General features: G+C 45.9%; 2 protein-coding genes across 16 annotated transcripts in view; both read left to right on the forward strand.

Moving 5' to 3' along the window:
- The window catches only part of CHD4 (chromodomain helicase DNA binding protein 4), a 29132-nt gene extending 27404 nt beyond the window's left edge, over window positions 1-1728 (forward strand). For 8 of the 13 annotated variants that reach the window (XM_036017306.1, XM_036017309.1, XM_036017310.1 and 5 more), the window contains 2 exons: window positions 814-977; window positions 1145-1728. In XM_036017306.1, coding sequence (XP_035873199.1) covers window positions 814-977; window positions 1145-1162 — 182 coding nt within the window. In that variant the 3' untranslated portion in view covers window positions 1163-1728. The remainder of the gene's footprint in view (window positions 1-813; window positions 978-1144) is intronic. The other 5 variants (XM_028531629.2, XM_028531631.2, XM_028531632.2 and 2 more) reach the window with 2 other exon arrangements.
- A 1064-nt stretch (window positions 1729-2792) lies between these two features.
- NOP2 (NOP2 nucleolar protein) lies at window positions 2793-14907 on the forward strand. 3 transcript variants are annotated; one of them, XM_028532366.2, is made up of 16 exons: window positions 2793-2917; window positions 3186-3295; window positions 5967-6012; window positions 6223-6311; window positions 6488-6726; window positions 8364-8419; window positions 8530-8687; window positions 8789-8988; window positions 9138-9227; window positions 10904-10991; window positions 11068-11208; window positions 11801-11940; window positions 12073-12162; window positions 12324-12446; window positions 12566-12794; window positions 14130-14902. In XM_028532366.2, exons 2-16 carry the CDS (start codon window positions 3190-3192, stop codon window positions 14777-14779), a joined length of 2445 nt encoding a protein of 814 aa, XP_028388167.1. In that variant the 5' UTR covers window positions 2793-2917; window positions 3186-3189; the 3' UTR covers window positions 14780-14902. The 3 variants fall into 3 exon arrangements, with proteins under 3 accessions (XP_028388167.1, XP_035873215.1, XP_035873216.1); XM_036017322.1 differs by lacking the exon at window positions 2793-2917 and having other exon boundaries at window positions 3190-3295; window positions 14130-14907; XM_036017323.1 differs by lacking the exon at window positions 2793-2917 and having other exon boundaries at window positions 3190-3295; window positions 14117-14639.
- The last annotated feature ends 202 nt before the right edge of the window (window positions 14908-15109 follow it).

A 15109-nucleotide genomic window follows, 5' to 3' on the forward strand; every position in this document is an offset into this window, starting at 1 on the left:
ATGTCCTGAGAATCTGTACCTTCTTAGAGGCAATCAAAGACAGTGGGTTTTTTGCTTCTTTTAACTCTTAATATATTCAAGTTCTTAGAAGTGGAGAGCAAACCACAATAATATAGTGTCATTTGGGATACTTTAGAGGTGATTTAAGATCCAAATTTTAGACCCCTTTTGATATTTTGTTTCTAATTAAAGTTGAAACATTGTGAGGGAGATGGAGGGTGAAATGAGGAAAGGAAAGCTTTTTTAAAGGAGAGGAAGATAAATCCGAAAGGTGGAGAGGAAAGATAATGAGAAAGGAAACAAAAGGAATAGGCTTCTTTCAAGAAAGTAGAGACAGAGACCAAAGGACATTGAGAGTAGGTGACTTTAAAAAGCATAGACAAAACACAGTCACGGGGGTGTAAAGTACAGCACAATAATGGAGTAGAGTCAATAATACTATAACTCTGCATGGTGTTAGTTGGGTACTATACTTACCAAGGGGTTAGCTTTGTAAAGTATTACTGTTTACTACACTGTATACCTGAAACTAATAATATTGAATGTCAACTCTAATTGAAAAATTAAATTAAAAATAAGGCATAGAATAATGGGCAGTTGCAACTGGAATGTGAGGAACAGAAATTTGAGGAATAGGAATTTGAGCATGGTAGAGACCAGGTCAGTTGACTGATAAAGGACCATACTCTAGCACTCCAGTATATGAGTTAGCTTGGTCACTGAGAAGTCATAGGCAGGGCACAGGTCCACTGTGGTAAAGAGCAGCTTGGTCTTGGCAACCACACTCACCATGTTTTTTTCTTCCCTCTGCAGTTCTGAAACAGCTAGAGGAACTGCTGAGTGACATGAAAGCTGATGTGACTCGGCTCCCAGCTACTATTGCCCGAATTCCCCCAGTTGCTGTGAGGCTACAGATGTCAGAGCGTAACATTCTCAGCCGCCTGGCAAACCGAGCACCTGAACCTACTCCACAGCAGGTGGGATCATGGTCTTCTGGCCCCCTGTTCCAACAGAGCCGTTCTGGAACTTGTAACTTCTTTCTCTAACTGGGCAGGTGGGGCTGACTTAACAGGGAATTCTCTTGGGATCTGGTGAATACTTTTGGTCTGAAATTCTGACTCTCATGGCTCTTTTTTTGCCATAGGTAGCCCAGCAGCAGTGAAGATCCAGATTGAGGATTACCACCTCCACCGCTGAGCAGTGACCTTCCTCACTTTCCCTTGCCCAGCTTCTCCCCTGGGGGCCTGAGAGACCCTTTCCTTCCTTCTGCCCATCTTCCACGTTGTAAAGGAACAGCCCCCAGCGTACTGGGGGAGGCGGGTAGTGAGGGGCAGTGGTGCCCTTCCTGCTGGAGAGACGTGCAGCAGTAGCGCCGGCGCCATCTGCAGGGAGCTGGCAGGCTGGCTGGCCTTCTTCTGGGCCCTGGCTTTCCCCACCGTAACATCTGTTACACAAAAACTGTTGTGGGTTCCTGCCAGGCTTGAAGAAAACGATCTGAATTTCTTTGTTCTTTTGGTTTTATTTTGTTGATTTATTTTGTGTTTTCTTTTCTCCTTTTTTGGGGTATTCAGAGTGGGCTGGGCCCCTGGGTGAGACACAGCTACCTCTGTTGGCATCTTTTTAATACCAGGAACCCAGCGGCTCCAGCCACGGCTAGAATGAAATAAAGTGGAAAGAAAAAAAAAATAGAAAAGAACCAAAAGCATAAAAATAAATCCACAGCAAAATTTCTTGAAAATTGAAAATAAAAGTTTCCTTGTATTTTAGTGCTCTGGTTCAGTGTGGGTGTAGGTGCTGGTGGCTGAATGTGTATGACTGGAGTCCTGGGAAATGTAATTGAAAATTAAAGGTTTCCTTATGTTCTGATAATCAACAAAAGAGCCATATCCAGTCTATGCACATGCCCTACGTGTTCCAGACCAAGGAACACGGCTAATTTTCCTCCTGTGGAAAAAGATTCAAAAATTACCTGGCTTCATACTCTATACTACCATTTAATGGCTGAGGAAGTGGACTTTTCTAGGCTGTAGATTTCTCATAAAATAAAAATATCTGCCTTCTAGAGTGAGTCAGAAAGGTAAATCTAGTAAAGGTCTTGGAACAGTTTTTAACAGCTACTAGGCACTACCTTAGTATTTACCTGAAGGCTGGGAAAAAAAATTTTAAAGATTTTATTTATTGATGTTTTTAGAGAGACACCAATGTGTGGTTGGCTCTCACTCGCCCCCTACTGGGGGCCTGGCCTGAAACCCAGGCATGTACCCTGACTGGGAATCGAACTGGCAACCCTTTGGTTTGCAGGCAGGCACTCAATCCACTGAGTCACACTAGCCAGGGCGCAAATTTTTTCTTTAGGTCAGGATGTAACATATCCTCCTGACCCTCCAGATCTGAACATAGGCAGAGAGAAACCTTACCTGACAGGCTGAGCAGGAGTGTTCGAGGTCAAGAAAGGGTTTCCTAATCAGAGTTGGGAGTTGGTAAGGGGCCCCGGGATTCCATGGTCTTAGAGACTGGAAGAAAGGAGGAGGGGCCTGCCAATACGCCTTGTTTTCAGGCGAAGGGGTGACTTTCAAGTACAGTTTCCCTACTGAAATCTGCACTGAGGCCATGAACGGGCGGAGAAGCTGAAAACAGTTCCATCGCCTTTGCCCTCTCCGACTACGAGTAGAGCGGTCCGCACGGGAATTTTCCCCGGCTGCACCGGCCGCACCAAGGGCAGCTCCACACAAGTTCCCAAGCCGTCTTTCGTTCCGCGTACTACCGCCGGCCGGAAGAGGCGGGGCTACAAGGCTCTCCTGGCGCCTGCGTAAAACGTTTCCTATAGGAGGGTGGTATCCGAACGCTAGTGTCGGACTGCACGTGGAGTGGTGCCCCTGGTACGGAGGGAGCGTCTTGGGCCCGGGCCTGTTTTCAGGTGAGCCGAGGCTTTGGAGGTTTCTGGAGGAAGTTTGGGAAGGGAGCACTAACTTGGGCCGGGGCATGGGGAGGCGGACGTTGTACAAATTGCGTGGGGTCCGCGTCTCTTCGTGGGATGGAGTTTGGTCAGGCCTGGAAGGCCTGTTGGGGTTGCTGAGTTGAGGTTCTGGTCGAGGTGATACCTTTTTCCACTCTAATACGCCAAGACTGCGGTCTTCCTTTCCCTTTCCAACACGCGCGGCTCATCCCGTGTTTCTTTTCCCCAGTACCATGGGGCGCAAGTTGGATCCTACAAAGAAGGAGAAGCGCGGGCCGGGCCGAAAAGCCCGGAAACAGAAGGGTGCGGAGACCGAACTCACCCGATTCTTGCCTGCAGGTAAGGGTCAGGCAGGCATGCTTTCTGGTTCTCCAGCGTTTATGTCGCTTTTTAAATTTGCATTCATAACCCCTTCAGTTTTTTAGTCTCTGTTCACTTCCTGTTATGTGGAATTTTCTCTTTATGAGGTATTACTACTAAGTATGAATGAAACACTGTCATCAGCGTTTAGAACTTAGGGAAGAGGCGACAGAGACACAAGTACCCATGCAAGAAGAGGTGTGGTTTAGCATTGGGGGAGTTTAAAGAAAGGAAGGAATCCCGTGCAGCTAAGTTCTCTAGAACTTAAATTTTAAGAAACTGGGTTTTGAAAAGCGGATGGTACTTTAGCAAGTGGAAGTTGGGAAGGAGATGGTCCAGTCACTGAACTGCATTATGGAGGAGATGGAGCTGAGAATGCACAAATCTGGTTCCCATACGGTGAGTAGTCAGTCTGTTGCGTGGAAGCCTGGGTGGGAGAGAAGAGTGGACAAGTTGCCTGCAGTGCACATTGGATAAAAGATGCAGTTCGTTAAGGTACACATTGTACTTACCCTTTTGGACACATTGCACCACTTTATTCTCTTAATGCCCTCTGAGAAAAGTACTGTTTAGGAAATAGATGCTGAGAGGTTAAGTAAGTTGCAGGTAGTTATTAAATGATGGGGCTAAGATTTAAACCTTTTATTTCTTGGAGAATGTATGAAAAATAGCAGTTATAGGGGTAAAATCTGCACTGGTTGGTAACCAATTAAATTGAGAGTAAAGGGTCCTGGCTGGTGTGGCTCAGTGGATTGAGTGCTGGCCTGCGAACCAAAGGGTTGCTGGTTTGATTCCCAGTCAGGGCACATGCCTGGGCTGCGGGCCAGGTCCCTGGTGGGGTACATGCAAGAAGCAACCACACACTGATGTTTCTGTCCTTCTCTTTCTCCTTCCCTTCCCCTCTTTCTATAAACAAATAAATAAAACCTTAAAATAAAAGGAGAATAAGGGAAAAGGCAGACAAAAAGGTAACTTTTGAATATGTATTATCAGAATGGTCATGATGGTGTGTATTGAAACCAGAAGTCTTGCCCTGGCCAGGTAGCTTAGTTGGTTAGAGCTTTGTCCTGATAAGCCAAGGTTGTAGGTTCCATCCTGGGTCAGGGCACATACAAGAATCAACCAATAAATGCATAAACAAGTGGAACAACAAATCGATGTTTCTCCCTCCATCCCTCCTTTCCCCCTTCTCTAAGTCATTTTGAAAAAGAAAGCAAGAAAAAAAGACATCAGAACTCTGGAGAGAGGCCTATTTTGGGTTTGGTTGCTGAACAACCAGGTGGAGATCATTTCTGTTAAATTTCTTGTCCATCTCCTGGTAAAGCAAGTGCAGTGAACTAGAATCAACTCCCTTTCATTAGTGTGCTCACTTCTTCCCACTTAAAAAAAAAAAAAAGATTTTATTTATTTATTTATTTTAGAGAGAAGGGAAGGGCAGGGAAGAGAGGGAGAGAAACATCATTGTGAGAGAGAAACATTGGTTGGTTGCCTCTTATATGCACCCCAACCAGGGGTTGAACCCACAACCCAGATATGTGTCCTGAACTTTCACTTTGTGGAACAATGCCTAACCAACTGAGCCACACAGGTCAGGGACCCGCTTTTTTTTTTTTTTTTTTTCTTTTTTCTTTTTTTTGGGGGGGGGAGTATAATATTTTTTAATTATCAAAAGCTGATGTGTATGAATCATTTGTAGAATACCAATGTAAGAAAATATAATAAAGAGTTACAGAACTGATACATAATCATGATATAATTAATACAAACATGAAAACAAAGCTATTATCTGTAGATACAGAAAAGGGTTGCAGAAAAGAAGGATAACGTAGAAATCTGTGCTGTTACTGAAGCAGCTAGAGAAGTATTTTGGCCACTGGTAATAGAGAGCCAATCTCAAAGAATAATATCCAGTTTAAATTATATAAATTGTATTATTTTTAAACTAATCATTTTACTTAATGGACTGGATAGAAGTGGATGAACTGTTGGATCCTGAATTTTTGGTAAAATATTATAAGAGCTAGGTTAGATAACATATTCTACATTATAGCTGTAAAATGTAAGTTACATATCTGAGAAAAAGATGGCATTATTTTAAATTATATCAAGGGTTATTTTCAATGTTATACACTTATATTCTCTGTAAGTAATAGGTAAGAGAACATACCATTCTCTGAAAACAAAGCAAAACCAAACAATGAAACTTCCGTTAATCTGAAACTAAAGATGAGCTTTCCATTTCTTGTCAGGATCTGTGCTGCTAAATATCATTCCTTCTTTTTCTAATTTTTTCAAATGAAGCAAGAGATTATGTTCAGCCATTTTATGTCGCTTTTTCTTTTTTAATCCTCACTCTGGGATACATTATTGTTGATTTTAGAGAGAGAGGATGGGAGGGATAGAGAGGGAAAGAAACATTGATTGGTTTCCTCTTGTAACCATCCCCCAGACCCAGGATCCAACCTGCATCCAAGGTATGTGCCCTGACTGGAGATCGACCCCACAGTCTTTTGGTGTATGATAGGACAATGTTCTAACCAACTGAGCCACCCAGCTAGGGCTCTTTCTCCACTTTTATTTCCTCTTCCCTTGGTTTTTTTTATTTCTCCTATAATTTCCTGGTTTTGCCTCTTTTTTTTTTTTTTAACAGCTGATGATGAAAATTCCAAAAGGTTGTCTAGTCGTGCTCGAAAGAGGTGAGTGTGACTGTCTAGACTTTATACGTAGATTAAATTAGTGCTGTTCGTCTTCAGCCACGTGATGCTGTATGGTCATGCTGATAAAAAGGGCTGTTTAGTTAAAAAAAAAAAAGGGCTGTTTGGGAACTGTCAGATTTCCTTGTGATGGATGGCAAGTGGCAGAACCTGGGGGTATGTTTCATTTCTTCACTCCTTATATCTTTTCAGGGCAGCCAAGAGGAGGTTGAGCTCTGCTGAAGCCCTTGAGATGAATAAGTGTCCTGGGGCCAAACCATTGCCTGGAAAGCTACCAAAAGGTCAGTAAAAATAGGAGCTGGATGCTACCTGAAGAGTCCTGTGGGTTCTGGGTAGGGAATGGTTTGTTGAACATGTCTGGAGTAGAAAGAACAACCAAAGGACATTCTTGGGGGTAGAAAGTACTGGCTCCATCAGTGTGTGGCTGCCATCAGTCCAGGACTCTTCAAATCCTTAGGGATCTCTGCAAGAGCTGTCCAGGCACCTGGTAAGAAGGGAGCCCAGTCCTTATTTAACAGTGCTCAAGGCAAGAAGCGCCCAGCACCAGCCATTAACAGTGAGGAGGAAGAGGAGGAGGAAGACTCTGAAGAAGATGGTGTGGGAAACCAGGGGGACTTCTGGGGCTCCGAGGACAGTGATGCTGATATGGTTGATGACTATGGAGCAGACTCCAGCTCAGAGGATGAAGGTGAAGAGGTGAGTATCTTTCTGGGTATTCAGGAAGGGATCCTTGCCTTACAGTCTTTCCAGATCCTCGAGACAGAGATAACCCTGAGTAGAGAAAAGGGATTTTAGTGTTCCATCACTGTTTTTCTATTACCTTGTGGCCTTTCAGGGTACATGAAAGTGTAAAAGAGCTGTACGATAGAGCATTTTAAAACAGGAGAATACTCAGTGCTGATAAGGATGTGGTAAGGCGGATACTTGTTTGCCCGCTGATGGGAATAGAAATGTACACATGTTTTTTATAAAGCATTTGGTATCTGAGAACTTTAGAAACTTTTTCTTTAAAAAAAAAGATTATATTGATTTATTTTTAGAGAGGGGGGAAGGGAAGGAAAGAGAGAGGGAGAGAAACATCAATGTGTGGTTGCCTCTCACACACCCCCTACTGGGCACCTGGCCTGCGCTCAATCCACTGAACTACACCAGCCAGGGTGAACCTTTTTCTTTATCTAGCAGTTCCATTTAGAATGATGATCCAAAATGTGGGCATATTTGTTTATGGAAGTGTAAGAAGTTACTTATGTATTCCACAATTTGCATATGGGTATGTTATTAGAAAAGACTAAGGCATGTTCCCGGGAGCATCCCCACAGGCCTTTCCCTTCCCCCTCTTCCCTGCCAGGTGCATTACTTTTGCTTTTCTCCCCAGCTCCAAGGGCCTTTCTTCTGCCTCTAACTTGTTTACTGAGCCTTTGCAGGCTAGCTGGCTCAATTCTGTTATCTCTGTAACTTTGTAAATGAACTTTCTTTTATAATTTGGGAAAAGAAAAAAATTTAAGTAATATAGAGTTGTGTAGAATAAAAAGGAAGTTCCCACTTGCTCCCCTTTCCCACAACCCCCCTTCTCTCTGAAGAGCTCCTGTTAGGAGATTTTCAGCCACTGTGTGGACTTGAATGCCAAAAACTCTGAAAAATTTCAAAACACACAATAGGCGTAAGTAAACTGTGGTTTATTCATATGTTAACATTTGGTCATTATGTCTGAATATGCTTGCGGTGGGTGAATGAGAAAAGGCAAGAAACAAATTTGGAAATGCATCATAATTTTAACCGTGTGAAAAATAGAGTAAGTCTGGAATATGGCAGAAAAGGTGTCCAAAGGCTGTTTTTGTCCTCTGTGTATACATACCGGTGTGTATTCATGTTTCAAACATCTTTATTTATTTTTAGGTTTTACTTATTTATTTTAGAGAGGGGGGAAGGGAGGGAGAAGGAGCAACATTGATTGGTTGCTTTTCATACACACCCTGACCTGGGACTGAACCCGCAAGCCACGCATGTGCCCTGACCGGGAATATGAACTGAGGACCCTTTGCTTCGCAGGAGGATTCCCAATCAACTGAGCCACACCAGTTAGGGGTATTTTAAACCTTTTGATAGAAAGAGGAATACAAAAGTAAATAGAACAGTATAATAAACATTTAAATTCATTACTTAGTTTCAACAGTGGTCAGTATTGTGCCAGTTTTATATTCATTCCAAGGTCTGTGTCACCTTCTTAGAGCTAGTGGTACATTTTATTTGGCGGGGGGGATACAGATAGAAAGTGCTAGTGAGTTGGTGGGAGGGCAGGCTTTGAATCACCAGCCCCTTGTATCTTTTTTCAGCTGCTGCCCATTGAAAGGGCTGCTCGGAAGCAGAGGGCCCAGGAAGCTGTTGCTGGGTGAGTTTTGGAAATTTCAGGATAGAGAACAGTTAGTGGCTGAACCAGTGAGGGAGGAAGGAGGGGTCTGTTTTGTCTTTGAATCACTCTGTTTCTGGACCTGTTTCTAGGGGCCAGTGGAGTGAGGAGGAGACTGATGAAGAGGATGAAGAGGAGAAAATGTCCCCTGCGTCAGGCCCCCAAAAGGACAAGATAGCTGAGGACCTACAGATCAATGTGGATGAAGAGGAACATTTTGTGCTGCCCCCTGCTGGAGAGATGGAGCAGGATATCCTTCCAGTGCAGCAGGGTAAGGGGTGGAGGAAGGTGCTTGCTAGTGGAGATTACCAGGCCCTGGGGCATCATGGGACAGATCCTTGACAGGTTCACATGCCCAGACTCCAGACTTGCAACGAGTTCACAAGCGCATCCAAGATATAGTGGGAGTGCTGCGTGATTTCAAGACTCAGCGGGAAGAAGGTCGGTCTCGAGCTGAATATGTGCATCGACTTCAGAGGGATCTGGCCACTTATTACTCCTACGGAGACTTTCTGCTTGGCAAGCTCATGGACCTCTTTCCTCTGTCTGAGGTACTGAATTGCTAATTTAACGCCCCTTCTGCTTTCCTTTCATCACCTTCTCTTTTACGCTGTATAAGGGAGGCAGTCAGCTCCCTCGTGCTTTTCTGGCTGAGCTTCTTGGCCAGCCTGACTTGCTCCCTACCGTTTTGCTTTCCCAGCTGGTAGAGTTCTTAGAAGCTAATGAGGTGCCTCGGCCCATCACCCTCAGGACCAACACCTTGAAAACCCGGCGCCGAGACCTTGCTCAGGTGAGGGGTGGGTTTTGAGGTTTGCTTATCTCTGGGAGGTACTGACTTCTGTCGACCACAGAGACTCCCCTCTCCCACCCTCACTGGATGGGGTCTTAGTACCTTATTGGTATAAGTGTGATCCCAGGAGGCAAACGGGTGTAGGCCTAGCGTCATGCTGGGTGTGTCTGACTGGCTCAGGCCCTAGGATTTCTGTGAAGTGGGAAACTAGCTGAGACATCTGAGTCACGATAAAAGTGCCACCTCAGAAATCGGAAGGAGTTGTTTGCCTTTTGGATCATTGAGAAGCTGGCGAAACTGTGATTCCTGCTCCCAGAAAAAGACACAGCAGGTCCTGACCAGGTAGCTCAGTTGGTTGGAGTGTTCTCCCGATGCAGCAAGGTTATGGGTTTGGTCCCCAGTCAGGGCACATGCAGGAATCAACCAGTGAAGCCCTGACTCGAGCGGTTCAGTTGGTCAGGAGTTGTCCCACAAAGCAAAAGCTTGCTGCTTCGATTCTGGTCAGGGCACCTGCCTGAGGTGCAGGTTTGGCCCTTGGTTGGAATATGTACCAGAGGTAATTGATCGATTTTTCTCTCATGTCTCTGTTCTCTCTCTCTCTTTATGCCTCCCTTCTCTCTCTAAAAATAAATAAAATGTTAAAAAAAAAAAAGCCAACCAGTGAATACATAAGTGGAATAACAAATCGATGTGCCTGTCTCACTCTCCCTGCTCCCTCCTTTATCCTTGATCCCTTCTCTCCCAAAATACAATAAAAAAAATTTTTTTTTAAAACATCATACACGTACAAACAGTATATAAAATGCATTAAGGGTTCGGGGCCCCTAGGTTAAAGAACCCTGTTTATAAAGTTCAGTTCAGCCCTGGCTGGTGTAGCTCAGTGGATTGAGCGCGGGCTCCAAACCAAAGCATCGCAGGTTCGATTCCCAGTCAGGGCACATGCCTGGGTTGCAGGCTATAACCCCCAGCAACTGCACATTGATGTCTCTCTCTCTCTCTTTCTCCCTCCCTTCCCTCTCTAAAAATAAATAAATAAAAAAAATTAAAAAGAAATAAAAAATAAAGTTCAGTTCATCTGTGTGTTTTATATCTCCTGGTGCAAAGATAAGCTGGTAAATATTTTTATTATTATTTGTAATCCTCACCCAAGGATACATTTTTATTGATTTTAGAGAGAGTGGAAGGTAGGGAGAGAAGCATTGATGTGAAAGAGAAACATTGATTGGTTGCCTCCTATATGCATCCCAACTAGGGTTCGAACCTGCAACCTTCTGGTGTATGAGGCAATGCTCCAGTCAATTGAACCACCTGGCCAGGGCTTGATAATTATCTTTAATGCATTCTAACCAGTAGGATTAAGTTTTGGTATTGTAAGGGGATTAAGCCTCTTGGAAAATCAGAATCCACTTCTAGGAAATAACAGAACAGGTGCTGGCAGTCTGCGTCATTGGGATGGAGCTCAGACCTCGAGTTAGAGTCCGAGGCTAAAGAAAAGGATGCCAGGGGACGGGGTGGGAGAAGGGAAGTTGTGTTCAGTGAGTCCGTGGTGACTGTTCTGAGAGCTCTAGGAGTTGTGCCATAGACTTCCCAATAGAACCGGGTTTTCGTATTTCCATCTGTCTTCTTGGTATAGTAACCTACAAGGTTTTAAAAATCTTCATTCTTCTTATCTGAAGGCACTAATCAATCGTGGGGTTAACCTGGATCCCCTGGGCAAGTGGTCAAAGACTGGATTAGTGGTATATGATTCCTCAGTGCCCATTGGTGAGTGTTCCCTGCCCAGTAGTCCTTGTGCCCCTGCCCTTGTCTCAGCTTGTCACAGACGGGTCCTCTGCTACAGGTGCTACTCCCGAGTACCTGGCTGGGCACTATATGCTGCAAGGAGCCTCCAGCATGTTACCTGTCATGGCCTTGGCGCCCCAGGAACATGAGCGGATCCTGGATATGTGTTGTGCCCCTGGAGGAAAGACCAGCTATATAGGTACGAGGAGGGCAGGCAGGGGTAGTGTTCATTTGGGTCTTTACTTTTGAAAGTAGGTGGGGTTGGTGACTGGCTAGCACTCAGGAGACAGTGCGCAGACAGCTAGCAGAGTGGTGAGGAGCAAAGGCTCTGGAGTTGGCTCAGGTCTAGTCCTGTGGGTACCACTTAAGACCTTGGGCAAGCCCTTGATTTTCTTGTCACCTATAAAATGGCATGGTGGTTGTGTTTGGGTTGACCATTATATTATGTTTGGGTTGTGGGGGTTGAGATGTATATATCAAGGTCCTTGGTATAGCAATCAGCCATAACCATTTTGATTAAGCTGTCACCACTTTTTAAAAAAATAGTCTGTAGGACCAGAGAGATGTTCAGTAACAATGGGAAAACACGTGTTCATGAGCTTGCTCATTACCAGGGGTCAGTGCAGACTGGGGAGACCTATGCAGTAGGCAGTGGGGAGCAGAGCTTATTAGAAGTAAAATTTTCCTTGAGGTGCTGAGACTTTACCTGTGTATTCCTGGGCAAGCGGGTGGCTAGCAAGTGTAGGGGCAGAGGAGCTGACTGCTGAGCACTGTACCCTCCCTCCCCTCAGCCCAGCTGATGAAAAACACGGGTGTGATCCTTGCCAATGATGCCAGTGCTGAGCGCCTCAAGAGTGTTGTGGGAAACCTGCACCGGTTGGGAGTCACCAACACCATTATCAGCCACTATGACGGGCGTCAGTTCCCCAAGGTGAGACTCCCCTCTGTGCATCCCTCCTGAGGTGTCTTCCAGTTCACCTGCCCTCTACCTGACATCAGCATGTTTAGACTTGATGCAAGATAGGTGACCAAAAAAGGAGATTAACCTATCCTTTTTCTGCAGGTGATAGGGGGTTTCGACCGGGTACTGCTAGATGCTCCCTGCAGTGGCACCGGCATCATCTCCAAGGACCCAGCTGTGAAGACGAACAAGGTGAGGAGCTGGGGTTGGGGTGGGGTAGGTGAGAGGCCTTGGCTGGGCCTTATGGAGCTGGAGGGGCAATAGAGGGGTACTCTGGGCAACCAGTAGCTCACTTGTCTTTCTGAGACTGCCTTCTGAAACTGTGACACCCTTGGGTCTCCCACCTGGAACAGGATGAGAAGGACGTCCTGCGCTGTGCTCACCTTCAGAAGGAGTTGCTCCTCAGTGCTATTGATTCTGTCAATGCCGCTTCCAAGACGGGAGGCTACCTTGTCTACTGCACCTGCTCCATCATGGTGAGGCCTCTGCTGTGGCAGAGCAGAGGAGAGCAGGGCTGGGAGACTGTTTGCCCCTTGCAGCTCCTCTCAGCTGCAGCTCTGCTTCTCCTTCTGCTTTTGTCCCCCTACACATCCAGGTGGAAGAGAACGAGTGGGTGGTAGACTATGCTCTGAAAAAGAGGAATGTACGGCTGGTGCCCACAGGTCTAGACTTTGGCCAGGAGGGTTTTACCCGCTTTCGAGAAAGGCGCTTCCACCCCACTCTGCGCTCTACCCGCCGCTTCTACCCTCACACACACAATATGGATGGTTTCTTTATTGCCAAGTTCAAGAAGTTCTCTAATTCTATTCCCCAGTCTCAAACAGGTAAGTAATCTGCTGTCCACCCATCATCACTGCTTTTGCACTTTCTGCCTTTCAAGAGGCTTTGTAGTGTGACCGCAGGGAAGGGAAGAATTTCTGCCTTCTTTGTTGCTGCCTTTGTCTGCTTGGGTAAGAGAAGAGCCTCCTCACATCCCAACTAGACTTATTCCTGAGCTTGGACCCCATTGGAGCGTGATAGAGCGTTCCTGGGGAAGGGGCCTTTCCCTTTATTCTCCCAAGTGTTTGTGCTTGTTTGGCCCTGAATGCGTGCCCAGTGTGGGTTGTGGTTTCTCTTTCTTCTTGGCCCAGGGTTGTCTTGCTGTTAATGCATCTCTGCTGTTCCAGCATTGTCAGCACAGGGTTGGCGTAAGACTCCTCAGAACAATCAGCAGTTCTCTGAGCTCATCGCACTAATTACAGTTGGTTTTCTCAGCCATCTTGAGTCTGTCCTGGGCCTCAAGGGGAAGGGTGCGGTTTTCCGAAACAGGCTTAGAGCCCTGCATGCTGGGAATGTAACCTGGGTGTAGTTGGGAGAGGGAGAGGTGAGTGTGTCTGGATGCAAATGGCATGATTTATTGAGTTGACTTTTTTCTTTATAAGTAATGCTCCTTACAAAAGTCACATCTGAATGTTAACAAGAACCTGAATAGTTAAAATTTGTTGTGACTTTGTTTTTAAAGATTGACTTATTGATTTTAGAGACAGAGGGAGAGGGGAAGAGAGAGAAACATCAATTTATTGTTTCACTTATGTATGCCTCCATTGGTTGCTTCTTGTATGTGCCCTGACTGGGGATGGAACCCACAATCTCCGTTTCAGGACAGTTTAGACCAACCTAGCTACCTGGCCAGGGCTGTTGTAACTTTGAAAGTACACATTTAATATATCAGTACTCATTAATGTCTTACTAGCTTGTTTCTAGTTACGTGAGCCTTCTTATATTCCTGCATCTCATCAAAATCCACCAGGAAAAAAGTCCTTGACTTAAAAAAAAAAAAAAAAAGCCCAGTGCTTCGGGTTTATTCAGGCTTTATCTCCTCAGAGTGTCTTGCTACATGCTGTCCTCAAGGGGGCACAGCTTCCTCTAAAACTTCTTGGCCCAAGGATGGGTAGTAAACCCTTCTCTTTACTGCAAGGTTCAGACAGAACGTGAGTGAAGGCCTGGCGATGTGAACCCAGGTGGTCTGCTCTGAGGCACTGCTGCAGTTGTACGGAGCGCTGGCAGTGCCCAGTGTACTCAGGCAGTTTCCTTATTTTAATGTCTCTACTCGTCTCTACCACTAATGATCAAAATCCAGTGATGAGGCCCTTTTTCTCAAAAACAATCTTTAATTTTAGCCCCAGGAAATTCTGCAGCATCCACCCCTACAAACCCAGACTTGCCTGACCTGAAAGGTCAGGTGACCCCCGAGCCTGAGAGCAGCAGCCAGCCTGCCAAGAAGGCCAAAGTGGCTGTGAAAGCAGAGCGGCACTTGCAGAAACGGCGACACCCCAAGAAGGCCTCTTTCCAGAAGCAGAATGGCATCCCCAAAGGGGCAGACTCTGAATTGTCCACTGTACCTTCTGGCACAAAGGCCCCAGCTTCCTCCAAGCTCCAGGATAGTAGTCAGCCAGCTGAGAAGGGCGCAGTGACAGCAGTGGCCAGGAAACCAAAGGCGACTGGGATAAAAAAGCAACAATCACCTAAACTGCAGGCTTCTAAGAAAGTTCCCTCCCTGAAGCAGAAGGCTCCTCCCAAGGCCATGGATGCAGAGACACCTGCTGGGTTGCGTCTCTCCCAGACTCTGGCCACTCAGAAGACTGAGAACTGTGCTCAGCCCTTTGGGAAGACCCAAGGGGCTAAGAAGGTAAAGCAGCAGTTGCCACAGAAGACTGCCAAGAAAGCTGCCTTCCAAAAACAGAATGGGACCCCCAAGAGACGGAAGACTCCTACCATGTCCTCCCTTGGTTCCAACCAGCCCCCACCGGCAAAGAGGAGAAAATCTTAGTCCAGGTGGATGGTTAAAACTGGACTGGGCTGGCTCCTTGCTGTTGTCACTGGGTTGGAAACCTTACCTCTGTGAAGATGGCTTTCCCACTATGCCTATGAAATTTAATATACATTTTGCAATCTCTGGTCACTTGTGTTTTTTTGAGGGGACTGGGTACTGGCTTTGCTGCTTTAAGGGTAGAAATGAGAGGGTGGGACAGAGAGGGAACAGTGTGGTATACTGAGAAATCAGGTTGGTTTTGGGTTCCTGGGGTCCCTGGGACTCCCTGGGGACTCAGGGAAGGAGAGTTGGTGAGTTGGAGGTAGGGTGTTTGGGGAGCGGAGGGCA

This window comes from Phyllostomus discolor, chromosome 2 (assembly GCF_004126475.2).
Source record: "Phyllostomus discolor isolate MPI-MPIP mPhyDis1 chromosome 2, mPhyDis1.pri.v3, whole genome shotgun sequence".
Taxonomy (NCBI): domain Eukaryota; kingdom Metazoa; phylum Chordata; class Mammalia; order Chiroptera; family Phyllostomidae; genus Phyllostomus; species Phyllostomus discolor.

Coding starts and splice junctions, on each gene's coding strand:
- NOP2 (XM_028532366.2), top strand. CDS start 3,190: ATGGGGCGCAAGTTGGATCCTACAAAGAAGGAGAAGCGCGGGCCGGGC. Junction 10,992..11,067: donor TGATTCCTCAGTGCCCATTG/GTGAGTGTTCCC, acceptor CCTCTGCTACAG/GTGCTACTCCCGAGTACCTG. Junction 12,795..14,129: donor TATTCCCCAGTCTCAAACAG/GTAAGTAATCTG, acceptor CTTTAATTTTAG/CCCCAGGAAATTCTGCAGCA.